General features: G+C 37.8%; 1 protein-coding gene across 1 annotated transcript in view; it reads left to right on the top strand.

Moving 5' to 3' along the window:
• HCRTR2 (hypocretin receptor 2) overlaps window positions 1–27,805 on the top strand; it is a 142,995-nt gene that overhangs the window by 100,830 nt on the left and 14,360 nt on the right. Inside the window, exons 3-4 of the mRNA XM_004615791.2 lie at window positions 8,125–8,368; window positions 17,514–17,629. Of these exons, the coding sequence (XP_004615848.1) occupies window positions 8,125–8,368; window positions 17,514–17,629 (360 nt within the window). The remainder of the gene's footprint in view (window positions 1–8,124; window positions 8,369–17,513; window positions 17,630–27,805) is intronic.

The raw sequence follows: 27,805 nt of genomic DNA, 5'->3' as shown, positions 1-27,805 counted from the left end.
ACAGGTGCAAATCATTCTTGGATAAAATGAAAATATTCTACCAACAATGAGAAGTTGGGGTACAGAGACCAATTAGAGATTGACTTTCAAAAAATAAATAATCTTAACACAAATGTTATACCCTTCACAGTGGTTAGCTTAAATTGGATCTGAATATAAAAGTATTAGAGTTATAGAAGAAAACAGAAGAAAAAAAAACAACAGAATCTTTTGCATGTGATCACTCTTCAGTTGCAACAACAAAGGCACCAAAACACCAAAATCAGGGAACAATGTGGAGAAACAGGAATAATTAATAATTGCAAATAATTAATAATAAATGCAAAGTAGTACAGTTAGCTTGTAAAGGAGAATTTGGCAGTTTCTTATAAAGTTAACAGAGTACCCTCCATATGCTCCAACAATTCTAGTTCTTGAGCTATATCAAAAGGAATTAAACACTAATGATCACACTTAAACCTACATATGGATGTTTATGGTGACTTTATTCATAACTGCCTAGAAATGAACAAAATAAACAAAATGCCCTTCAAAAGGTGAGTTGGTAAACTAGCTGAGGCACATCACTAAGAAAAAGAAACTATGAAACAATGGAAAGATATAGCAAAACTTTATTATTTTTTTAAATTTGGGCCACACCAGGCAGCACTCAGGACTTACTCCTGGCTCTGGACAGGACTGGACATCACTTCTGGCAGGGCTGGAGAGATTAGTGGGGTGCTAGGGATCAAACTCAGGTCAGGGGCATGCAAGACAAGTACCTTATCAGCTCTACTATTTCTCCAGCCCTGATGGTAGAATTTTAAATGCATCTTATTCAGCTAAACTATGAGAAGTCCATATGATTCCAATAATTCTAGAAAGGACAAAACTATGGAAGACAATGAAAGTGGGTTTCAGAGCTTGGAAGGAATAAAAAGAGAGAAAGAGGGGTTAAGGTTATTTTAACCAGTCACCCAGATGAAAATTATAATATTTGAGGGAAATGTGTAGGTAGTATAAATATAATAGCATTATGAAGACTATATATCATTATGCATTTGTCCAAAGAAGGTACCCCTTGGACCAGGAAATAGTACAGCAGGTGGCATTTGTAATCCAGGGCTCCCTTTCTGGTTTCCCTGCTAGGAGTGACCCTTGAGCACGGAGCCAGGAGTTGATTGCTGAGAACTGCCAAGTGTGGACCCCTACAAAAAAGGAGAATATACGATACCAAGAGTAAACTGCAATGCAAACTATATATATGATATATCATAATCATATAGACGTATGTCTATATGATTATGATGTCATATGATTATTATATGTCAATATAGGTTCATCAGTAAAAGTACCACTTGTTGGGGGACATTTCTAAGGGGATATATTTAGGGATAGTAGGGGTATATGGGAAGTCCCTGTACCTCCCTTTCAAGTTTTCTGTTGTCTTAAACATTGCGCCAAAAATGAAGTCTTAAAAAAATAAAATTTTAATGGTGGCAATAACAATTACCCCACTATTAAAAATTATATTGCATAACAAAATTCTCATAGACCTGCAAAGTTGCAAAATATTTTTAGCTTATTAGTTGTTCATTGATCTTCTAAAGAAGAAATACATTTTTTAAGGTCAAACATAATTGATAGAGTATAAATGGAAACTACCATTGAAGATGTAAGCTTCACTACAAGCTTTCTATTTATAAGGTTAATTTGTTTCAGATGGCTGAAAGTCATGAATGGGTTATAAAACAAGCTAGCAATTTTTTTAGAAAAGAAGTACTTTGAGCAATAGAGAAAAACATTATCACAGGAAATTTTCGGTAATAAATGTGTCATATAATATCTGCATGAAGACACTGGGGAAATCATAATAACAATAAGTCTAACATTCATTATTTCTTCAGTAATTCTACATTACTCTTTATTTATCTTGGTACTAATAAATACCCAGGAGGAAATTTTGAATTTGGGGAATTCATTTAAATTTCAAGATTCCCAGAAATTTCTCTTAGATGAGCAAGACAATTTCATGCTTTCTTTCTAAAGCAATAGATTTCCCTTGGTGAAGAGTGGGTGGTACAGGAGATCAGGGTGATTAGTTAGTAGGCATGGTCCAGGTCTTATGCAGTTATACCTGTTTAGATGTTTGGCATTCAAAGTTCTCCTGCCAATACTCTGGATAGGTCTCTCAGAGTTGTTGATGTTGTTGTCTTCCATCTCATACCGAAATATAAGTTCTACAGTGTAAGGGAGATCTAATATAATGATAGGTTATGTCTACTTCTCTGTTAACAGTGCTTTGTCCAGTCAAATCCTCCACTGGTCATTTTCCCCATAGCCATTTAGAAAACCATGAGTAATGATAAAATCTGAGTCACATAAAAAAGACTAGAGTTATTAATTTCCTCATTCATCATTACTTCCAGATGAACATTCATTGCACAAACATTAGTGCGCTGGTAATACTAATATCTTCAAATTATTTCAAGATTTAGTGCTCTTTTTTCCATAGAATTTTCCCCAGTGGAACAAACAGTGCCAAATGATTATAATTATTTAAATCTGAGTTATATTCTCAGTCCTTGTTGTACTCTAAAATTCTTTGACTTTTGGCCCTAGATTGGTATCTATAGTCTCTTAAATATTTATGTATATATTACAAAATTCTAAGCAAAAACTTAAGGTTATTTGAATATATTTAATATCATTTAGATATCTACTAATTTTATATGTATACTATTTTACTATTATTCCATTCTTCATCAATTTGCTCAAGTGGGCACCAGTAACGTCTCCATTGTGAGACTTGTTGTTACTGTTTTGGCACATCAAATATGCCATGGGTAGCTTGCCAGGCTCTGCCATTCGAGCAGGATACTCTCAGTAGCTTGCTGAGCTCTCCAAGAGGGATGGAACAATCAAACCTGGGTCAGCCTCATGCAGGGCAAACGCCCTACCTGCTGTGCTATCGCTTTAGTGCCACAGCACTACTATTTTCTAAGTATAACTTTTGAATTTATGAGTAACATATTGCTGGAAAAATGCCAAAAACATTTAAAATGTCCTTTGTATCCTTATAATTTCATAAACCCAAGACCAATAACATTTTTGGCTATTGCCAAATGATTGTAAATTTTCTGGAAATGTTTAGCTACTTAAGAGTAACCTTTCTTTCTATTTATTTTCTCTTTTCCTTGATGAAGAGACTCTATATCAGAATTGCTAAAAAAATAATAGCCAACTGAGTGGGTTCTGAGAAGCTGATGTGTCTTTCACTCTCTGAGTCATTTTTCCATTTTCCAGCTTATTAGTACCTTCCATCCAAACATGTGACTTGAAAAGATCCCATTTTTTCTTCATGGACATTTTCTTCATGGACATCTGAAGAACAATGAGATATTACTATGTCAAATATCACAGCCCTGCTTACTAAGAAATTACTCAAAGTATTATATTGTTTGTTTAACTGTATCTGCGCGTTCTTTCTGTGATCATATAAGTCACAGTTTTTGGACCTTGATTCATTATTGATACAAGCTGGTACCATTTCAACTGGACTGTTTTTGAAGTGCTCAGGAGCTAATAGGGATTCCCAGCCAAGCAAGCTAATGGTTCAGTACAAGAGCCTGGAGGTGCAATGCTGGTTAGGCCCTGAGTGGCCAGGAATTATCCAAGCCACACTAGGGACCATTATGTATTACCAGGGATTGAACAAGGGTCAGCCCCTTGCAAGGCAAGGGCCTTATACTCTTGTAATATATCTCTGGCCCTTTAATCGGACCGTTTCTATTGATTTTTCAGTGGTAGAAGGAAATTCTAGGAAAGTATTTCAAAGTTGAACTATGTTGTTTCTACTCCAGTCATCCACATTGATTAAAGCTCATAAAAATAATTGATAAGAATTGAACATGTTGTACTTCTAATTATTGCGTTGGATAACTACATCCCTGTTCCAGAAAATGTGGTAGGTTAATTGTGCGGATCTAGAGTGCCACAGTTCATTTCCCTGGGACTAGCCATGGTGCTGAGACTAAAAAATGTTCAGTTTTGTGTTGTTTTGTTTTGTTTTTTAACAGAAAAGAATGGAGGTTGAGAGGAAAGGGGAATTGATATAAGACTCAATATACTCTAAGCTAACATCAAATAATACCCAGGAGCTAATAGTTAACCTAAGTCTACTCCGGTAGAGTTTAATGTTGTATTTAAAATTAAATCAACCTCCATAATTTAGCATGGGTTAGGGGTTTACTTTTCATTTCTATGACTGTTCTTCACCAAAAGGTGATCGGTTCCAACTTAAAGCTAGAACTTCTGGGTCAGAGAGAGAGCAGAGCATGTGAGGTGCTTGCCTTGCATGCAGTCCACATGGATTCTATCCCTGGCACCATAAATGTTCCCCTGAGCCAGCCAGGAGTGAGCCTGGTCCTTGAGCACAGAGCCATCGGTAAGCTTTAAACATAGCTGAGTGTTCCCCACCCCTGCCAAAAATATCTAGAACATCAACCCATTAAATTAAAAGGAAATAAAACATTATAACCAGCATCATTGTCTTAGTCAGAATAGAAAACACACAGAACTTGCATTAGGTGTTGTGTATATATCTCATTGCTTCTCATAATGATGGTGTGATTGGATGCAATTATCATCTATATTTAATAAGAAAAATGAAACATGGGCTGGAGAGACGAGAGAGATTAGTAGAGTGCTTGCTTTACATATAGCATATCCATTTTGATACCCACAACCATATATGGTTTCCTGATGACAGCCAGCGGTGACACTCCTGAAAATGAAGTCAAAGCCTTGAATACAGCTGAGTGTGGCCCCAAAATAGAGCAAAAAATAGGAGTGTGTGTAGGAGGGTGTGGGGAGCAGAGGTAAGAGAAGAAATGTACTGATCAAGTGTCTTATCTTACCCTAGGTCACAAATTTACTAATGTAGGATTTATGCCCAGGAAATCTGGCTACACAATTAATATCAACTATTTTCTGCTGCCTTTACCATAAAAAAATAAAGAATCAGAGCCAAGAAGATGTTATTTCACTGTTATTCATTTGCAGAACACAGACAGACACAACTTTACACATACCTGTTAGGACTAAGCAAGCCCCCAATCTTTTTAATATTTTTTATATTATTTCCTTTGGGGGCAATCCCAATGGTGCTCAGTGCTTCCTTCTAACTCTGCACTTGGGCATTACTCTCAGAGGCTTTTGGGTTACCGTATGCAGCACCAGTGATTGAACCTGGGTCTGCAAGATGCAAGGCATTTGCCCTATAGCTGTGCTATCCCTCTGCCCACACCTCATTTTTATTGAGTTACTGTGACATCAGTACTCTTAAGGAGTGTTTCATGCATATATTGTTACAATATGATAACGGCACCGGAGTACCCACTTCCCTCCACCAAAGACTAATTATCTTTCTTATCCACCCACCACCACAACCAAATAAGCTCAGTGCTATAGAAATACTCTCTACTTCTGCCATATTTCTAGCCCTGTGCTTTAAGAGGGCAACACAATATTGCACAGGTAGCTGCTGCAGAGTGAATGAGAGTAAACATATTATGCCAACTCATCCTTGAAGCTCCCCCCTGTGCTAGACTGGATGTTAGATCCCTTTCATACATTTGTATCAATACTGGCCCTGTTACATATTATGAAATCAACACAGTTAGCAGAGAAAAAATGAGAAATACTAATGGAACTTATCTATTACTTTAGATTGAGCTTTGTGACTAACTTTATTAATTCATAAAATATGTATTAAGTTTAGCAAACATTTGCAAGATCTTAAAGACACAGTTGTAGGGGAAATAAAAAATACAATAGCCCTTTTTGCTGTAGAGCTTTGTTTCAATAGAGATTTCAGATGATAAGTAAATAAAGTAATTGTACCACATTATTAGTACTGACAAAATTTTTAAAATCATAATAAAATTCATTGAAATGAAAATGAGTTTTCATTTCATTCCCTTTTAAAAGGGAAACTTCGAGAATGGTATCAAAATAATGACTCTTAAATATAGAGAATACATTAAGCATAAATAATGTGTGTAGACATGCTTAACACCTTTCCTTACAATCCTTAAAATTCCAAGTATCATTGTGGTGCTATAATAGTGTGAGCCACTTTTTTTAGGATTAAGTTGTTTTTACCAGCAACAAGCCAGTTATGACAAAATAATAACTTAGAGCATTCACGTTTAATGGAATCTGAGCCTTTGAGTGCCATGTATTGAAATAAACTGACATTGTCTTTGTTATTTGAAAATACGGCTTGACATCATGATAATTCAAAACCACAGTGGACTGTAGTTGGGGCCTGTTGTAGTTAGGTGGTGATTGTGATATAGTAACATACATTTGAAGAAGTATGAAACTGAACTCCTGTAACAGACATGGGGCTGTCCATCCAGTATTGACCTCACTTCAAAGACAGTGTTGGGCCAGAGAGAGAGTAGCATGGGTCAGGCACTCACTGGCACACGGCTGATGCCTCTTTGGTCCCTGACCATACTGCCAGGAGTTACCCTTGAGCATGTCAGTTGTGACCCCAAAATATAAACAAAAACAAAACAGTGCTATTAAATTCTATTGCAGTAAAATGCATATGTGATACGTTAAAGAAATGGCATGACACATTATTCTTTACAAGTAAAAGATAATTTCCCTTCAAATTAAAAATAGGTGTCCTTCTTTTGCCCCCACTTGATTTAAAACCCTGTCAATAAAAAAGCAGCAAGAGAAATATAGTTACTAGCTATTCAAAGAATGCCATGTTATAGATTAAAATGCTTGGCACATTCAAAAGGCACATGGGAAAAAATGCTCTTCCTTGCCAATCATCAGGGAGATGCAAAACAAAACAACAATGAGGTATCATCTTATATCACAGAGACTGGCACACATCAAAAAAGAATAAGAACAACCTAGCATAGATGCAGGGAGAAAGGGGCTCTCATTCATTGTTGGTGAGAATGCAGACTGGTGCAGCTTTTTTTGAAAACAATAGGGGCATTCCTCCAAAACCTAGAAATTGAGCTTCCATATGACCCAGCAATACCAGTTTTGGGAATATACTCTTGGGCTGCAAAAACACATAGTAGAAATGATATCTGCACTTGTATGTTCATTGCAGCACTGTTCACAATAGAATAGCCAGAATCTGGAATCAACCTGGTTGCTTGAGAACAGACAACTGGTTAAAGAAACTATAGTACATGTATACAGTGGAATACTATACAGCTATTAGGGAAAAAATGAAGTCATGAAATTCACTTATAAGTGGATGGACATGGAGAGTATCATGCTAAGTGAAATAAATCAGAAGTAGAAGGACAGACATACAGTGAATGCACTCATTTGTGGGCTATTAAAAAAAAACATAGTAAGAGACTAACACCCAAGGACAGTAGAAGCAAGGGTCAGGATAAATGGTCTACAGTTAGAAACCTGTCTCAAGGACTGGAAGAGAAGGCAATTTGGACAGAGAAGGGACCATTATGCTGGTTGGAAGGGATTGCTCTGGATGGGAGATGTGTGCTGAAAGTGGGCAAAGAACCAAACATGATGGGCTCGCAACATCTGTATTGCAAAGGATAATGCCCAAAAGGGGAGAGAGAGAGAGAGAGAGAGAGAGAGAGAGAGAGAGAGAGAGAGAGAGAGAGAGAGAGAGAGAGAGAGAGAGTATGCCACAGAGGCAGGCTAGCAGGAGGGTGGAGTGGCAGGAGGAATATGGGATATTCGGGACATTGGTGGTGGGAAATGTGCACTGGTGGAGGGATGGGTGTTGGAACATTGCTTGACTAAAACTCAATCATAAAAGCTTTGTAACTATTTCACAGTGACATTTTGATTCAATTAAAAATTGACTTTTTAAAAAAATAAAATAATAAAAATGTTTGGCATGCTGTGGTTCCATGGTACTTGTTCACATTTAACATAAAAAATAGATGATTTTTTCCTAAAACACTTTTAATCTTTTTGGAAGCTTTTAAAGTGGAATGCATTGGTATGACATGCTCTTTGGGCCTTTTGTCTTGCTATCTGTGTGACACGTTTCTAATAGAGACACAATATGTGGGTCAATCCATCCTCGCCTGTTGCTTCCCTGGCACTGTGCTCTTTCTCCTCCAGACCGTGTCAGTGTCCGTCTCTGTCCTCACCCTGAGCTGCATCGCCCTGGACCGATGGTACGCCATCTGCCACCCTCTGATGTTTAAGAGCACGGCCAGGCGCGCCCGGAACAGCATCATCGTCATCTGGATCGTGTCCTGCATCATCATGATTCCTCAGGCCATCGTCATGGAGTGTAGCACTGTGCTTCCGGGCTTGGCCAACAAGACCACTCTCTTTACCGTGTGTGATGAGCACTGGGCTGGTGAGTACCCCGTGATGCCACACCAACGTCTATACTATACCTGCGAAACAGAAGCGTCCATGCACAGTCGTTGGAAAGCTGGTCCTGGATTGGCATTTGTGGACCTACTTTTGCAAGGGTATAAAAAACAAATTTCACAGAATAATTCCACCTCGCTGGGTCTTTTTTTAATAATTTATTTATTTTTTAATTGGTGATCGCTGGGTCCTTTAAAGATAAACCGTTAGACAGTTTTCAGATAGGAAATGAAAGGAAGAGCTTATTCTATACTTCAGATTTGGTTATGTTAGTATTCTTTTCCGAGTCATGAAAATTTAAAAAGAACCCCTAATTCTCAAATACTTAAGATAATTGCTTTAACATTACCTAAGTGGAACTTAAATTGCTTAAGAAATATTTCTGTCTTTCCAGAACTTTCCATGACTTTTTGTTGGAGGTAGGGGTGGGCCCCATCTGGCAGTGCTCTGGGCTATTCCTGGCTCACTGTTCATGGTTTCTGTTGACAGTGCTTGGGAGGCAATGCAGGTTTAGGGGTCAAACCCAGACCTCTGCAGGCAAAACATACATTCAATTAATTTATATTTGAGTGAATTTTCCATTAAATTATGCAAACCTAAGTATGTCATCTGGAAGTATTAGCATGTTCTAAGCTGATGCAACATTATTTTCTTTCCAGTGCCAAGCTACCAATGGACTTCAATTTCAAGTCAATATCTCATTGTAAAACAGTATTTCATTATAAAAGTATGTTGTCCTACTTAAGAAATGATGAGCATAGGCTGTGTGGACCTGGGCTGTTTCCTGATACAAATGATCTAAAGTATCTTTATTTATATTTAATGAAGAGCATCACTGAAAAAAATAGTATATGATTAAAATTTCATATGAATAGTGCTCAGTGGTTCTGAGCTTCTGTGGTCAGGGATCATTCCTGGCAGACTCAGGGACCTTAAGAGGTGCCTGGGTTTGTACTTAAGTCAGCCACTTGCAAGGCAAGGCAAGCACCTTATCAGATACACTGTCTCTGTGACCTCATCATACATAGGACTTTTTCTTTTTTTGTTAACTAATTGTTAACTAACTAGGAATTCCTCTGGAGTCCTATTTAAGTGATTGTTAATTACTAGTATCCTGGTAAATATTACAAATTTTCCTTTTGACTGTCATATTTAGTGTTTTATTATTATTTTTTTTATTTGGGCCACACCTGGCAGTATGTAGGGCTTACTCCTGGCTCTGTGCTCAAGGATCATGCTTGGAGGGATCAGGGGACTATATTGGGTGACAGGATAGAACCTTGATTAGCTGTGTACAAGGCAAGTGCCGTACATGCTGCACTATGGTTCTGGCCTGTCCAGTGTTCTTTACATGAGAAGAAACAATTCTGTTTGTGTCAGAAAACTGTTGCTTGTTCAAGCCATTTTACTTTTTTTGTGTGTGTGTGCCACATCTGGTGATGGAGTAGAGTGATAGCACTGTGGAGAGGGTGTTTGCCTTGCACACCACTGACCTGAGTTTGATTCCTCCATCCCTCTCAGAGAGCCTGGTAAGCTACCAAGAGTATGCCGCCTGAACGGCAGACCCTGACAGGCTACCCGTGGCGTATTTGATATACCAAAAACCAGTAAAAACAAGTCTCACAATGGAGACATTACTGGTGCCTGCTTGAGCAAATCGATGAGCAATGGGACGACAGTGCAACAGTGCTATGAATTTTCAATCAGTTTTAGTCTTCCACCTGATAAGCATTGCAGCTACATGTGAAAAACAGAAATTTAGAAACCTATGCTCCCTTGGTTCAGAACTCTCAGTGGTGACCTTGAGGTGTCTCAGTGGCAGTGGGAAAGTGACACTGTGGGGGCACAAAGAGCAAGGAAGGGGAGGAAAGAGAGTCACCCCACACTAGGGCCCCTGCAGTACTTACCAGATTATCACAGGAAGCTTGAGGACAACTGTTTGCCTTCTTGACTGACAAATAACAAGATGTCAAATTTAGGAATTAGAACAATTTGGAAAGCTTTAGCTTATTAGAACAAAGTACCAAAAGCCAGTGCCCCCCATGGATTGCATGTAAATAAGCCATTTTTAATGCATTTGATCTTTGAACTTGTTTTAAATTCTACCTTGGTCCTTTTATTGGAATATTAAAAAAGTTAAAAGTCCCTGAAAAATTAAGCATGTACTTTCAATCCAGCAATAAAATCTTCCTGGGATCATTTTACAATTTGTATTTATCTATTATCCCAAATATTTAATACTACTTTTAATTAAAATTTTCCCTCTTTTTCTTAATATTCCAATTCTTTTGCTGGATTTTCTTTGGATTACCATCAGGTTCCCAAAATTTTCTCACTAGCAGTTCGAACAAAAGGAAAATGAGAGCCAGAAAGATCGATGAAAAACACCAAGTGCATGTCTAATACAGGGAGCCAGGGTGTTACCTCTGTCACCTCTTGGTTTCCTAAAGGGTGCAAGAGTGAATAAGCCCTCAGCACCAGGCCAGGAACGGCCACTGCACACTGCCAGGCATGGCCCCAGAACAAAAGGAATAAAACTAAAAGTTATGGAAAGTTCCAGAATGGTAGAAATACTTCTCCAGAAACTATTTGACAACAAATAGATGTGACAACAAATAGATGCTGTCCAAAGGGAACACATTTAAATTGTTGATCTGAAATGCAAATAAACATTTACAGTATGATTACTTTTTAAACATACTTTCATACAAAAATGTCAGAAACAAAAATGAAAGGGCAAACTCAGTCCTAGCTATTTGGACAAAATTTACAATGGGTTTTGATAACACTTTGACAAATGATTAAAGAAAAACAGGGATTCTCTAGACAAGAAAGAATAAAAAGTTAATCTACGAAATAGCACACGGTGGGTACCATTCATTGAAGGTAAAAAAAGAAAATTTCCAAGTTTGTAGTTGTGGTTGGAAGAAAGTAGGTTGAGGACAGATTTTATGTCACTTCTTGGCAATTCTTGTACATTTTCTTTATGATACTTAGAAAAGAGGCACAGAGTTCTTGATCAGAAAGTTTTAGCTAATTCATGAGAGGTAAATTAAGCTATCTATTTGAAATTATGACTGAAACAAGTACATTTCAAATTAAACTCCCAGGGACCAGAAAGATAATATATAATGGTAGGTTGTTTGCCTTGAATGGGCACATATGGTTCCCTGAGCACTGCCAGGAGTGATTCTTGAGTCAGGCTTAAGCCCTGAGCATTGACAGGTATGGCCCAAAAATGGATAAAATAAAATTAAGTTCCTAATGCAAAAGTGGGATACTTTAAAAAATAGAAATTAGATAAAATACCCACCTATTATTCAATATATAGTAGTAGTGTCTTTTTCTAGATTATTTTGGTAATTAGTTATATATATAGGTTTATGAACTGTGTTTCTATATATTTTCAATGTTTCTTTAAATAAACAAAAAGTCTTCACATCCATTAATAAAAACATTGCAAACTAAGGAATCTTGTCAGTGATTATAGTTAAGTAAAAAGCCACATCATTTTCTAATTATCATTTTCTAATTACCTTTCTAATAAAACTCATTTTAACCTAATCATTTTATTATCTAGTTCTAGAATCAACAGTTTATTGGAAAAAGCAATTATTGTTGCATAACTAAAATCTAAACTAAGTCATCATAAGTCAATTAGGAAACAATTTGAAGTTGTTTTATATTAGTTCATAATTGAGTTAAAATGTTTTTAAAGTAAAAACTCATGATGCTAAGTTGAGTTGATCATCTACAACATCAAACAATGAAATTTACAAAAGACTAAGATTCAAATATTAAGCACAACTGTTATTCACTTAAAAGTTTTCAAGTAAAATATAAAAGAATTCAAAGCAGTTCTTATCTGTTTACTCATGAAATATAGAGTTTATTAAAATGCTCTTTGTTAGGTAGGCTATTTTTTAATTCCACATTGAATTAAAAATGTTAAAACTCAGGCACATGTGCTATAGTCACGGAGATTCCTTAGGAAATTATATATATATTTTATAGAGTACACTCTCTAAAGTTTAGATTCTTTGATTGATTACATTAAGGCAAGATCTAAAGAACTTGTGAAGCAGCTTCTCTTTAAACTGAATTGATAATTGCATTTTTCTACAAAAGATGGGCTCCTCTGCAATTTTTAAAGGATAGATCTAATCCATTGAAAGGCACAGTGATAGACTAAGAAAGATTTCTTGAGAACTACCCAGCAGGTAGGAAAAGGGCAGTCTTGTGTCCTCAAAGTAATCATCTTATCTCCTTAGTCACAGGCTGCAGATTTTATAGAAAAGGAGAACTGGGAGTACTTTGCTAGAAAGGGTAGGTTGCTGATTACTGGAGATAAGTAGGCAATAAATTTCCTTGTAGGCTGGGTCTGTAGGCAACACTTCAGTTTTTTTTAAAAAAAAAAAACCCTTGAATACAAAGTTGCATCACCAGCCCACCAGCAGACTGCAGACTTCCTCCATCCCGCCTCCCTGCCCATTCAGTCCCTTAAAGCTCCAGGCACATTTTTTATCAAATCTAAATCAAAGATTTCTGAGGAAGAGTTCTTATTTTAGGCTTTTGGATGAAGTCCAAAATAAGGCTAATATCCTACCCACAAGAGGTTGCTGGTTTTTATTTTGAATTCAGCTCTTAATTTCGTCTGGAACCATTCTTTTCTTGTCCTTATACCAGGTTAGATTGATAATGCAGGTAAGAATAATGTAAAAGTGGTAATCTCATGGTTATCCTACAGCAAGTATTTAGGAAGGTAAATAGTAAACAGTCTGGTCACCTGATTCACATCTATCATTTCTGAGCAAGTATTGTCTCATTTGTGATGCAAAATAACTGAGAGTCTGTTTTACTTCAAGTATTATCAGAAATAAGGAATTATTTATGGACATATTATTTCTGCAATGCATTATATTCATCATTGTCTATGGCTTGTCTTAAAAAGAAGTAGAGAGTTTCTCAAGTTTCTAAATTATAACTTGTGGGAGATACACTAAAGTAGCAAAATATAATATATATTTTGCTTCTTTAGTGTGTATCAGTTTTGTGTCTAAAATATCTTTTGGTCCATCTAAAATATATTTTGAATATGTTCATTGTTTGCCTCATCAATTCACACTTATAAAGAAATTGTTACAAAAGTAATATCCAGGCTTTTTGGATTGCTTGGTCTATAAATATAATTTCACAGGACAAATTCAAGGAACAAGATAGAAATCTTCCCTTTTGCACTCAAATTTAAAATTGACCCTGTGTTCATTGATCAACCATTTAATGATATCATTCTCTCTAAACTCACTTATCTAATATTTAATCAAGACAATATTCTGAATAATGTCAGTCATAATTTCTCTCATTTCAAATCTTATAGTTAAATTGTTCTTTGGTGACCTAAAAAAGTCAAATCAATAAGGTCTTCCTTGACAAGGTAGTTGTGGCATACAAATTATCATACTTTTCAAAGCATATAATAATTATTGGGGAAAATATTAAAACAAAATTAAGATTCAGATTAATGTTAGTGATTCCATCAACTACATATTGTTTAGCGATAGCCCATTGGGTAGGGGCATTTGCCTTGCATGCAGCCAACCAGAGTTCAATCCCTCCATCCATCTCGGAGAGCCTGGCAAGCTTCCAAGAGTATCCAGCCCGCACAGCAGAGCCTGGCAAGCTACCCGGGGCATATTCGATATACCAAAAACAGTAACAAGTCTTACAATGGAGATGTTACTGTGCCCGCTATAGCAAATCGATGAACAATGGGATGACAGTGATACAGTGACAGTGATATATTATCCAAGTGGAATAGTTGACAGATTAGAATTTACATGTCTATGATATAATCTTGATTGATGTAACATAAGAAAAGAAAGTCTAAAATTTTTAGATAATCAGGTTAAAGTTTTGGCTCAATAATGGACTTTACCTCATCTGAGTAAAGGTAAGCTTTATCTTTCTAACACATGACATTGCTCTGGTTTCAAAGACTGAAAAATATCCACATATGCTCTATTTTTCTTGGCTTCATATATACACAATAATTTATTCAGGTCATCTGTTGATACATATTTTTAATGTTTGACAATCTTTAAAATGATGTTTTCTAACTTAGGTAATGCTTAGGGAGAGCACAGTGCAAGTAGCTACATTCTAGATTATATATACATATATATGTCTTAAATATATGTCTAGATTATATATATCTTAAAATATATTGAAGACATTCCTCATCAAGTGTGGACTTTAAAAATAAGTCCCCACATATACAATTTCAAATTTCAGGGACATTTCTGGATTGTTAATAAACATAAAATGCATGCATCTCCAATGATCTATAAGAGTCACTTTATTAAAACAATCTATTCTAGCCTGAAAGTGTAATTTTGCCTGATCAACTTTTGTCTTTGCAAGTGTTCATTACTATAAAACGCATTTACTAGACAATTACATGTTTTTCAAACAACTTATAAGTAGACTAATCACTGAATCAGTTTTCTCTCTGGAATGTTTAAAATTCCAACTGTTATCACAGTGATTATATACTTTAGCTGCAGTTTAAGAGGAAAAAAAAAACAACTATCAAGTCTTCCTTCCTTCAGTATGCAGACATCAGGGCTTCACAGATATGTAAACTTCAAAGGTGCATCTTTATATGGGAAGCTCATGTGACACTTTCTTCAAAACAAATAAAAGTTCAAAGTAGCTCAGGTGCCTGAGAAGTGCTGAGGTCACTTTCCTGTTCCTTTGAAACTGGCCCACAAACCATAGCTCTGTCTGGCGCACATCAAAGCCAAGGGCTATTTGGTATTCCTCCAGGCAGGCTGCTCAGATTCTGGTGCTTTTTATGTAATGGGCCTGTTTCACAGGATGAATTTGAAAGGGAGTTAGAAACTGGTGAGCTAGGTATGTGCCAGCTGGGTCACAGAGATACTGATAATGACACCTCAAAGGGGACTCTGGACCTCCTAACTTCCCATGCATCCTGTAGTCCCTGCAAGGAGAAAAACCATCTGAGAAAGAAGTAGAGGGATTGTTTTTTAAAATATTTATCTATTTTTATCGAATCACCATGAATTACAAAATTACCAAGTAATTCATGATTGAAATTCAAATCTGTAACGTTCCAACATCCATTCCTTCACCAGAGCCCAGTTCCCTCTACCAATGTCCCCAGTTACACCCCGCCCCCCTCGCAGCCTGTCTGTCTGGTACGCAGACTGTACCATCTTTCAGCATTCCTTCCTCCAGATAACCGCCTCCCTCCGCCACCAACATACTGTGCCTCCCAGGACCTTCGCCTTCGCCATCCCAGTGACAACATTCCTGCTGGAATCCAGTTCTCATACTCCTGTTGAGGATAGTTTTAGAAGGAATGAGAGAATATTTAACTAAAATAATCTAGAAGGAGAAGCTATGGAATCAAGCTCGTGAAGAATATTCATGATATATTTTAAATATTTTATTACACAAATAATAAAATTAAGTATGATTCTCTTCATAATCATTACTGATTAAATCTAACTATAAATTGTTTTCAACAAAAATTTGACCACATAGACTAGCCTTCATGCTTCTTTGTGTCCTTTATCTTTTTTTTTTTTTCTTTTTGGGTCACACCGGGAAATGCGCAGGGGTTACTCCTAGCTCATGCACTCAGGAATTACACCTGGTGGTGTTCAGGGAACCACATGAGATGCTGGGAATCGAACCCAGGTCAGCCACATGCAAGGCAAATGCCCTACCAGCTATGCTATCGCTCCAGCCCTCTTTGTGTCCTTTCTAAAATCATGAAAATAATTTATTATGACTGTGTTATCCTTCAGTAATAGTATAAACCAAACCTAGTGCTATTATCAAAATCAAAATAAAGTATATATGTATGTTAATATATTTAAAAAGCCCTTGCTTTCTAGCTGTTAACATTCAGCTAAAATTATTTTATGTTATTACATTTAATACACATGGAATCCATTTAATGTCATATATTATTTCCTAGTTTTAGATTTTAGTGAAATTTACTACATCATCAGTACAAAGAAAAATACCCTTTAGAGTACTTAAAAAGTAATTTAAAAATAATGTATGTCTTGGAAAAATGAAACATTCATATTTAGCGATTATAATGAAATTATTTGACTCCTTAATAAATGACTAATCTGCTATACATATCACCCATGTATGTAGAATTAATGATATTTCAGAAATACTGTATTCCTAAGGGTGCTCGGGACTAATGAGATTGGGTGAGGAAAAGGAAAAGTACACATATTATCTGAAAACTAACATTCAAAGTCTAATGTTCTTAAAGCGTGCACGTGCACGTAGAAATACATAACAGCAAAAACCTTAAGGGGATTTTGTATATAATCTAGTATGTTAAAAATGATTATCAATGGGCTGGAGTGACAGCACAGCAGGTAGGGCGTTTGCCTTGCACGCGGCTGACCCGGGTTCAATTCCCAGCACCCCATATGGTCCCCTGAGCACCATCAGGGTTAATTCCTGAGTGCAGAGCCAGGAGTGACCCCTGTGCATCGCTGGGTGTGACCCAAAAAGAAAAATAAAAAGATTGTCAAATTTTTACTGTATTTTCCCCCAAATTTTCCACATTTATATTTGGAGGTATAACCAGGAAAACTTCCTGTTCCTCGGGAAACACATTCTAATAAGAAAGAATCAACTGAGCTTATTCATTCTCTTACAATTTTAACAAAGACAGTAGAGATTAGGTTTTGATTGATCATTCCCCTTCATATAAATGCCTGGTTAGGACAATCCAAATTAAATCTTATTGATCAGCCACATGTAATTAATAAAGACAAAAACAATGGCTGTTTTATAAATGAAAATTTAATTTCGGATAGATTGTGGCAGCATAAATTTAGAAATAAATAGGTAACTGCTATTTATCTCTGAGCGTGTGAACTGAAATGAAGTCTTCGCATTCTCACACACACATAGAATCAATTTAAGTCATTGTGTATTTAAGCTTTCCTTCTGTGTCTATAATTTGTCAGTGAAATCATATAGAAGATTAGTAAGTACAGTGAAGTGAAAATATTGACATATTTTAAAATATTTGTAACTCATAGATTGTATCATTTTGGCTTTTATTCCAGGTGAAATTTACCCGAAGATGTATCACATTTGTTTCTTTCTGGTCACATACATGGCACCCCTGTGTCTTATGGTATTAGCCTATCTACAAATATTTCGCAAACTATGGTGCAGGCAGGTAAGTAATTTTAAATAATTTGTTACATTTTGTATAGGATGTGCTTAAAAATAAAAGAGCCAGAGAGAGCACAGAGCTTGGGGCACCGGCTTGCACACAGCCAACTCATGCCCTGTGCCACCTCCCATAGGGTCCTCTGAGCACTTCCAGGAGTGATCCCCAAGCATAAAGCCCTGAGTAAGCCCTGAGCATGTCCAAGTATATCCCCAAACAAAAAAAAAATACAAGTAAAAGGCAGGAATTGTATGAGTGAGGCCAGAATGATAGAGGGGGGCAGGAGGGCACTTGCCTTGCACATGGCCAGCCTACTTTCAGTCCCAAGTACTCTAGGTGGCTCTGAGAGGCCCCAAGAGGGTGTCTTAGCACAGAGCCAGGAGGAAACTCTGAGTACCACTGGGAAGGAAGGAAGGAAGGAAGGAAGGAAGGAAGGAAGGAAGGAAGGAAGGAAGGAAGGAAGGAAGGAAGGAAGGAAGGAAGGAAGGAAGGAAGGAAGGAAGGAAGGAAGGAAGGAGGGAGAGAGGGAGGGAGGGAGGGAGGGAGGGAGGGAGGGAGGGGGAGGGAGGGAGGGGGGAGGGAGGGAAGGAAGGAAGGAGGGAGGGAGGGAGGGAGGGAAGGAAGGAAGGAAGGAAGGAAGGAAGGAAGGAAGGAAGGAAGGAAGGAAGGAAGGAAGGAAGGAAGGAAGGAAGGGAGGGAGGGAGGGAGGGAGGGAGGGAGGGAGGGAGGGAGAGAGGGAGGGAGGAAGTGAGTAGAGGGAAGGAAGGAGAGGGAAGGAAAGAAGGAAGGGCAAGCTAGTATGATATACTTAGCAAAGGACTGTGTGTTTTAGCATAATGCGGCATTTGGCATGTCTAGGTAAGGTTTTTAAAGAATTTGTTTTATGGATTTCCTTTGAATCTTAAAACTCAGTGCCTAATTAATTTTCAACTGCAACTTATATTTTATTTCTTGTAAGCACAAATGCAAATTCCTTTAATGTTGCCTGAAACTATAAGTCTAGAAAGTTGTATTTTTATGATCACTGTATCACTGTATCACTGTCATCCTGTTGCTCATCGATTTGCTTGAGCAGGCACCAGTAACATCTCCATTGTGAGACTTGTTGTTACTGTTTTTGACATATTGAATATGCCACGGATAGTTTGCTGGGATCTGTCGTGCAGGCAAGATACTCTTGGTAGTTTGCTGGGCTCTCCGAGGGGGCGGAGGAATCTAACCTGGGTAGGCTGTGTGCATGGCAAACAAATGCCCTACCTGCTGTGCTATCACTCCAGCCCATTTTTATAATATTTATGTGATAATATATTTTTATTAGCTAAATCTCCAACTTCAGTGATCTTTTGACTTTAGAACAGTAGGATAATCAGATAAAGTCTAGCAATTTAGAAATTGTGTAAAGCTGATACTGATTTGCTATAAAAATTTGCTATCCCAGAGAATGTTTTATAATTAACTCTGATCCACATATCAAACATTCATTATATATCCTTCGCATACATGTCTGATAAAAAAGCTAAGATTTCTAGTCAGAGCTACTAATGAAGGGGTTTAGAGAAAAGCACCATTGTATGCAGAATAATTACCTTAATAAATAAAAGCACAGAGAACAGAGGAAGTCATAGTAGAAGGAAATGGAATTTGGAACAAGTAACTTTCAAGCTGAAATTTGATTATTTGAGGGAAATCACCAATAAACTCATGTGATGGCACATGAAAGATGTCACATGAGTTTATTGACAAAAGATAAGCCAGCTTTTGCACAAACATTAATGCATTTCTAAAATGCCACAAATTTTTTAGCTACATCTCTATCTAGAGAAAAGGAGGGACATGTAAGTTTCAAGATTTACTTTTCAAGATCTACTGAGTTTGAGTGAGGATTTTGAAAAACTGCACATTTTCTCAATTGGTTTTCTTTGACATTTTATCTAACTGAAAATATTTGCTGGGGTCACCTTAACTTATTCAAAGTTTTTCACAACCTTTCTGTAGGTAATTATCTGAGGATGAGTTTTAATTTGTGTCATAGTCAAACAATATCACTGATGGGCAAGCGGTGGGTGTCCTAGGGGTGCTCCACCAGTGCTCTGAGGCAGCCTGCACCCAGTGATGCTGGGGCCATTCAATTCTGGGAATCAGTTGCATATTCAGCCTGCAACTCCTTATTCAAACACTTCTGAGGTCATCTTCTGCTTTGGATATGAGCAATGGTTGCATTTTTATTGAAATCCCTGCATATCTCATAGTTTTATTTTTCTCTGTCCTATTTTCTTCTCAAAGATGACAGTTCTTTTCTTATAAGTGCGACACTTGTTCTGTTATTCAATTTAAATTAAGAGAACAAACATTTATCACTATAAAGCATGGATGCTTATTTCCCAGTATGAGCAACAGCCTCCTTAATATTCTCCACCTGGCCATGGCGCTAAAATCACATCATTGAGGGTAACTGTTATTGTCGCATCTGGCTTCTTACTAGCTATTAAACATGCCACCCATTTCTTGCTAGGTTATTCTCTTGTAGAGGTTAACCTCAAAGTATGTTAGTTGTAATAACAGATTGTTTCCTTGGATTCTATGCGTTCGTTTTGGGGGCCCACATCTGGCTGTGCTCAGGGCGAGTTCCTGGCAGGGGTTGGGGCTGCATATGGGGGGCCAGGAATTGAACCAGGGTCAGCTGCATGCAAGGCCAGCGCTCAGGCCTCTGGACTTAATTTTTCGAACTCCATGACAAGTTTGTCTTACTTACTTCCAAGCCAGTGGTGAGGACAGGCTGTGCTCGGGCATCTCATTTCATTTCAAGGAGGAGAGGAGATTTTTTTTCTAAACTTAAAAGTAAACAAATAGGGGCTGGAGTGGGTAGGGCATTTGCCTTGCACTTGGCTGTCCCGGGTTCAATTCCTAGCATCCCATATGGTCCCCCGAGCACTGCCAAGAGTAATTCCTGAGTAGATGAGCCAGGAGTAACCTCTGTGCATCACTAGGTGTGACCCAAAAAGAAAAAAGAAACAGTAACTAAATAATTTGCATCAGGCCTCTCTAGACCCATGGAAAGGTCAGAAGGTCAGAAAAACATATATAAATCTTCATGATCACGATCACGAGATCCCGTTAATCATCAATTTCTCAAGCGGGCTCAGTAACATCTCCATTCGTCCTTTCCCTGAGATCTTAGAAGTCTCTCTCGACTCGGCCCTCCCAATGATGTTGCACTGGAGGCTCTTTCAGGCTCAGGGGAATGGGATCCAGCTTGTTACTGGATTTAGCATATAAATACACCATGGGAAGCTTGCAAGGCTGTCCCGTGTGGGCAGGAAACTCTCAGAAGCTAGCCAGTTTCTCCCAGAGGGAGAAGTAGGCTACAAGGTATGCTCTGGGAGCTCACTTTTAAGTCTCTGGATATTGGCAGTTGATGGGATTACACACACCTGGGTTCCTCTGCTGGTACCTTCATGCATGAAGCCCGTCCGAACGTGTGGAGAGGGGCTCGAGCACGGCTCTAGCTAGGTTCCAGTGGTCTTTGGCCGCCGGGAGCTCTGCTCGGGATGGGGAGGGAAGCTGGAGCCCATCCCCTCCAAGGGGCCCCGGGGAAGACAGCCAGGCATGCGGGTAAGAGACTCTCTTTCTATTAAGATATAAATCTTAATATTTCAAATATGGCAGTTTTGAACCGTCCTAAATTAGATCTCCTTAATTTTTTTTGTTTGTTTTTGCTTTTTGGGTCACACCTGGTGATGCTCAGGGGTTACTCCTTGCTCTGCACTCAGGAATTACTCCTGGCGGTGCTCAGGGGACCATATGGGATGCTGGGAATCGAACCCGGGTCGGCCGCGTACAAGGCAAATGCCCTACTTGCTGTGCTATCACTCCAGCCCCTAGATCTCCTTAATTTTTAAGTCTTGTGGCTGAGCTTGGCTGTGAATAAAGAAAATATTCCCCCAGCATATATAGCAGCCAGTTTGTTGCTCAGGTATAGTGCTTGCATGTAAGCTCCTGAGCGTGAGCTTAGGGCTCTGCCATGCCCTGGAGTGATGTCTAGCTGCTCCCGTGACCCCGGGGCTCAAATATATGCAGCCCTTAGGCACGAGAGCAGCTGTGACCTCACACAGAAGCACAGCAAATGGAGGGAACAGAGGAGAGAGGGACAGAGAAAGAGAGAGTGACAGAGAAAGAGAGAGCCGGGAAAGCAAAGAAATAAAGACGTACAGATCAGAGGGCATGAGATTAATTTTATAAGCTGGAAGGAAATATATGCAAATGACATAGTTAAACAAGTCAAAAACATACTCCGCATTTAGTGTTCATGAGTATTTGGATCTTGACTACACCACTCAAATAATACACTCGTTTTGTCAGTTAAATTTCTGTGTTTCTCTTCATTCATTTTTTAACACACCCTGAAGTGCTTCAGGCTCACCCCTGGCTCTGCACTCGGAGATCATTTCTGGAGGACTTGGGGACCATATGGGATGCTAGGAATCAACCCTCGGTAGGTCACACACAAGGCAAGCACCTGTACTCTGTGTACTACTCTGGCCCTCTCTTTATTCTTCTGTAAAGTAGATTATATGTATCTACTGCACCGGATTATTAAAATTATTAGATGAATAAATTCAAGTACCTAGATAATAGAATGTGCCTGATAAATAAAATACTTTAATAGTAAACACTCTTATTGAGCCCTTCACTTAATTACCTAGTTACCTTCATGTGTTTAAATCGACATGCAATGTGTTGAGTTGGTGCATGGAGCTACTTTCTTAAATTGATATTGCATAGTATCATATTATAGTATTCTAGTGACTTTCTTTTGGTTGTCTCTGTTCCACCAAGATATTATTCACTATCTTGTATCCCTCCAATTAGTACAAGGTTAATTCAGATCAGTCAATCAAGAAAAATTCTATAAGAAATAATGAAACAGAATAAGATAATGTTCTAGGAAAATGTGGAGAACGTAAGGAAATCCATTGTCCAAAGACTCAGAAAAGCAAGAATTTTAGGTTAAGAAAAAGTAGAATCCGGGGGCTGGAGTGATAGCACAGCGGGTAGGGCGTTTGCCTTGCACTTGGTCAACCCGGGTTCGAATCCCAGCATCCCATATGGTCCCCTGAGCACCGACAGGAGTAATTCCTGAGTATAGAACCAGGAGTAACCCCTGTGCATTGCCGGGTGTGACCCAAAAAGCAAAAAAAAAATAAGAAAGAAAAAGTAGAATCCACAGGAAAAAAGAAAATTTAAAAGTTCTTATAGGTGTTAAGCAACTAATGAGCATAGAAATAAATATATTTTAATTTTGATTGATATTTTGACTAGGATTGTTCCATATTGAGATCATTTCATAGTGTCATATTCTTACTGGTTAGTATCCATTATATATAATAGATATTCATATTTGCTTAGTTTTATACAACTTTAAAACTCCTTGGGTTTACTTAAACATGTAAGTAAACCCAAAATTTAGCACAGTACTTTGCACCATGTATTTAAAAATATTTGATGAATAAAATAGTTAACTACTAATCTCCATCCAATACTCCTATTACTCAAATTTGTAGTCTTCCATTTATCAAACTTTAAAATAAGTTTTAAATTGTAGTTTAAGTTCAAAAGTAATTCACATTCTTTTGATAAATTAGCCAGGGAGTACAAACCACATGATTCAGAAGATTTGCAGTAAAATGTCTGGCCTGTGAAACTAAAAACATTTAGAAAACAGATTGGAGTTGAAAATGGCAAGTTCAGCTGAGCTCACTTTAGCAGGCACAATAAAGTAAATTAACCCCAAATGGGTGATTATGTAGAATTCTGCTTGAGCAACTCTCAATTTCCAACTGTTTATGTCTATAAACAGAGTTCTAAGGCTTGTATGTGCCATAGACAATATAAAGCGTGCAATTAAGTGGAAGTTTCGTCCTTTTTGCTTAAAATTATGAAGATGCATGGAATCTTTTATATACTTGGAAATAATAAGCATAATATTATTAGTGAGTAAAGTATGTCCTCTGACTTTCTCAAGAACTTTAAACCTCATTGAAAGAATTAAACAATGCTTTACTATAATCAGAGATTAAACTTTGTTTCTTTGACAATGTAATTTATATAATGCATTCATATTGGAAATTCTGCAGATTCTTTTCTAAAACTTTCATTAATGAGCACTTAATCTTAGCTTATGTGCCTCTCTCAGGATTCTTTCCAGTTCTCTATATAATTTATATTTTCTATTTGAATCATCTTATAATGTCATGTATATTAATTTCACAAGTACTCCTTAAGCTTTTCAAAGGACTCTCGCTATCTCAGAGTTCATCACAATCTCATCTACTGCCCTAGAATCTCCAACACTCTTCGAATAGAACATAAAATAATTCATGAGGGGTGATGGCAAGTAAGTTTGCTGTGAGGAGGTAGAGAGCAAATTGTAAATGATGAGGCTAAGTCAAAAAGCTCATGCTGAGTGACATCAGTCAGAGGGAGACAGAATGATGTCTCTTATGTGGCATGATAACAGATGTCCACAGGCAATAGAAATGCACAAACTCAGAACAAGAAGTGGTTTTTAGTAGGAAGCATGCTACTGGGGGCTGGGCTGGGGTTGGGGGTGAATAGGGCCAGGGAACACATGACAATGGTGGAGGTAAGTGTCTGCTATGGAGGAGGAGAGGGCAGCAGGGGCGGTGGCGAAGTGTTATGCATGAAATCATGTTAGTAACAGTCTTGTAAACTACAGTCCCTGAAAGAGACAATCCCAGAAAAGGTGTCTTCCATAAAGCCAGGATGGGTCAGTGGGAGGGAGACCGGGAGCCTTTAGTAGTAGACACTGGTGAAGGGATTGGTGTAGGAACATTGTATGCCTGAAACTCATTTACACATGACTTTGTAAATCACGACACCTCAATTTAAGAAAAGATAATAGCTCAACTCCACACGTGGAAATAAAAAGTACCAGTGAAAGTAATTATATAGGTCAATATAAAAGGCAGTACACAAATTCGACCATATGTTTGAGGAAGAAGTAACACCAAGTGTTTACAAACTTGCATTTAAAATAGAGGAGTGAATATTGCCCCTCATTCCATAAAACTATAGTTAACCTCCTGTTAAAAAGCAGACAAGGGGGTGCCAGAGCAATTGTGCAGCTGGTTGGGTTCTTGTCTTACCTTAAGCTAACTGAGGTTTGATCTGTAGCATCCAAGATAGTCCCCTGAGCACCCCCAGGGATACTTCCTGAGTGCAGAGTCATGAGTAACTAACCTCTGAGCATCTCAGAGCTGCACCAAAACCAAAACAAACAACAAAATTTTAAAATAGAATCAGGTACCATAAGAAAAACAGACAGATTTAATCTACTTTTAAATATAGATTTAAGACATCAATAGGATGCTAGCAAACCAAATTCACTACCTAAAAATAGTCATATGTAATGACCAATGTGATTTTGCTCAGTAAGGCAATATGGGCTTGACACATGAAATCAAACAACATATATCAAGGTTCTAATACAAAGCAGTATTGTAATTCCAATAGTATAGTAAAAGCACTCGACAAGAACAAAACTGCAACAGCCTTTCAAGATAAAAGGGCTTAACTGAGTACTTCCTCAGTTTCATAAACAGATAATGGCATACTTCATGGTAAAAAATGGAATGTTTTCCCACTAACATCAGGACTAAGACAAGGAGGTCTACTCTTATCTCTTTGATTCAACATTGAATAGATCTGTATTCTATTTCTGTATCTATAAGAGTAAGTATATAAAAGTCAATAAAATTATCAGGAAGAGTTAGCTCCATATTAATGTATATACTTTTGTATATAGAAAACTGTATCACTGTATCACTGTCATCCCATTGCTCATTGATTTGCTCGAGCGGGCACCAGTAATGTCTCCATTGTGAAACTTGTTGTTACTGTTTTTGGCATATCTAATATGCCATGGGTAGCTTGCCAGGCTCTGCCGTGGGGACGAGATACTCTCGGTAGCTTGCTGGGCTCTTCGAAAGGGACAGAGGAATTGAACCTGGGTCAACCTTGTGCAAGACAACCGCCCTACCCACTGGGCTCTCACTCCAGCCCATATAGAAAACACTAATAAAAAATTTAGAAATACAAAAAATTTAGAAAGACTCTTTTCAAAGTAACAGAGAGATAGTGCAGGGATCCTGGTGTGTGTCTTGCTGAGAGTATCACAGATGGTTCCCCAGAGGTCCTGAGCACCACAGAGTCTGGCACAAAAGGAAATGAGAGAAAAAAGAAATTAAACAAGAACAGCAAGTTTGCAAGATAAAATCTTAACACACAAAAGTCAATTTCATATTTATACAGTAGCCAAATATAAGCCAAGGAAAATTAATGAAATAATTCCAACATAGAACCAAAAGAAAATAATGACTAGGAATATGTTCAATCAAAGCAGTCTTATCACTTAATGTTCTTAAAATTTTTTAATTGAAAAAAGGGTGAAATTAAAAGTTATTGCATGTATGTTTAGGGATTGAAAGGCAAGTTAGATTAGAGAAAAATCTTCATTTCACCTATGATTTCAATAAAATATCTATCAAAATTACAGCTTTTTTACTTTTTGGGGGGGCACAAGTTGGAAAACTGATACTGAAATTAATACAGAAACACAAAAGAAAAAGTAAACAAAATCATTTGTATAAGAAGAACAAAGGTCAGGGGAAAGAGTCTTCCAATGCGGCATCATTGGGAAGGACGAATAGAGAGAAGCTTCTAAAATCTCAGGGCTAGAGTGAATGGAGACGTTACTGAGACCGCTAGAGAAATTCGACAATGGGATGGTGATGGTGATGGTGATGATGGTGATGATGATGATGATGAAGAATAACAAAGTTCGAATATTTATTTATTTATTTATTTATTTTTTGCTTTTTGGGTCACACCTGGCATTGCACAGGGGTTGCTCCTGGCTCATGCACTCAGGAATTACTCCTGAGGGTGCTCAGGGGACCATATGGGATGCTGGGAATCAAACCCAGGTTGGCCGCGTGCAAGGCAAACACCCTACCTGCTTCAGCCCCCTAGAATACTTATTTTTCAGTGTTGAATCTTATTAGAAACACTAAATGAAATAAAATTTATAAATTACAAATTAAGCCCCTATGGTTTGAATCATGGAATTTTGGCAATAATGTTAACACAATTTAATAAGAAGAGTAAACATATTTGTCAATAAGTGGTATTAAGACAACTATATATCCAATTTTAAAAGTTATACCCCACCTTACACACAAAAAATGTTAACTCAAATTGAATCATTGACAAGAACATGAAAACAAATAATCACAAATCACGATCATGAAATCCCATTGATCGTTGATTTCTTGAGCGGCTTCAGTAACCTCTCCATTCGTCCTATCCCTGAGATTTTAGATGCCTTTCTCCACTTGGCCTTCCCAATGATGTTGCATTGGAGGCTCTTTCAGGGTCAGGGAAATAAGATCCAGCTTGTTACTGGCTTTAGTATATGAATACACCATGGGAAGCTTGCTAGGCTATCCCATGTGGGCAGGAAACTCTCAGTAGCTTGCTAGTTTCTCCCAGAGGGAGAAGTAGGTTATATGATATCTCTTCTGGGAGCTTGCTTTTAAGTCACTGGATGTTGGCTATTGATGGGATTACACATACCTGGGTTCCTCTGCCGGTACCTTCATGTGTGAGGCTTGTCCAAACGTGTGGAGAGGGGCCTTGAGCATGGCTGTGGCTAGGTCCCAGTGGTCTTCGGCTGCCGGGAGCTCTGCTCAGGGCAGGGAGGGAAGCTGGAGCCCATCCTCACTGAGGGGCCCCGGGGAAGACAGCCAGGCGTGTGGGCAAGAGACTCTCTAATAATATAAAAATATTTTAGAGTAAAACACATTCATTATGTGACCTTATCACATATTATTACAATCTTTCTTTAGGCAATAGTTTATTAAAATTTATAAACTGTAAACAGAAATCACAAGATTGAAGAATAGATAAATTAGATGTTATCAACAATCAAAACCTCTTACTTCAGAGTGTATGTACATGAAGAAAGTAAGAAGGCAACTTTTCACTTTCAAATGGGAAAAAATAGTTTTCATTGCAAATGGGAGAAAGTCTTTGCAGTAGCATATTGAAAAGCATCGTTAGAGACGGCGAGCTAGCTTTTGCACGGGTGCACAGACCTTGCAT

The sequence above is a fragment of the Sorex araneus genome, chromosome X (genome assembly GCF_027595985.1).
Source record: "Sorex araneus isolate mSorAra2 chromosome X, mSorAra2.pri, whole genome shotgun sequence".
NCBI classification, from domain to species: domain Eukaryota; kingdom Metazoa; phylum Chordata; class Mammalia; order Eulipotyphla; family Soricidae; genus Sorex; species Sorex araneus.
This window is presented reverse-complemented; position numbering and strand designations above follow the sequence as displayed.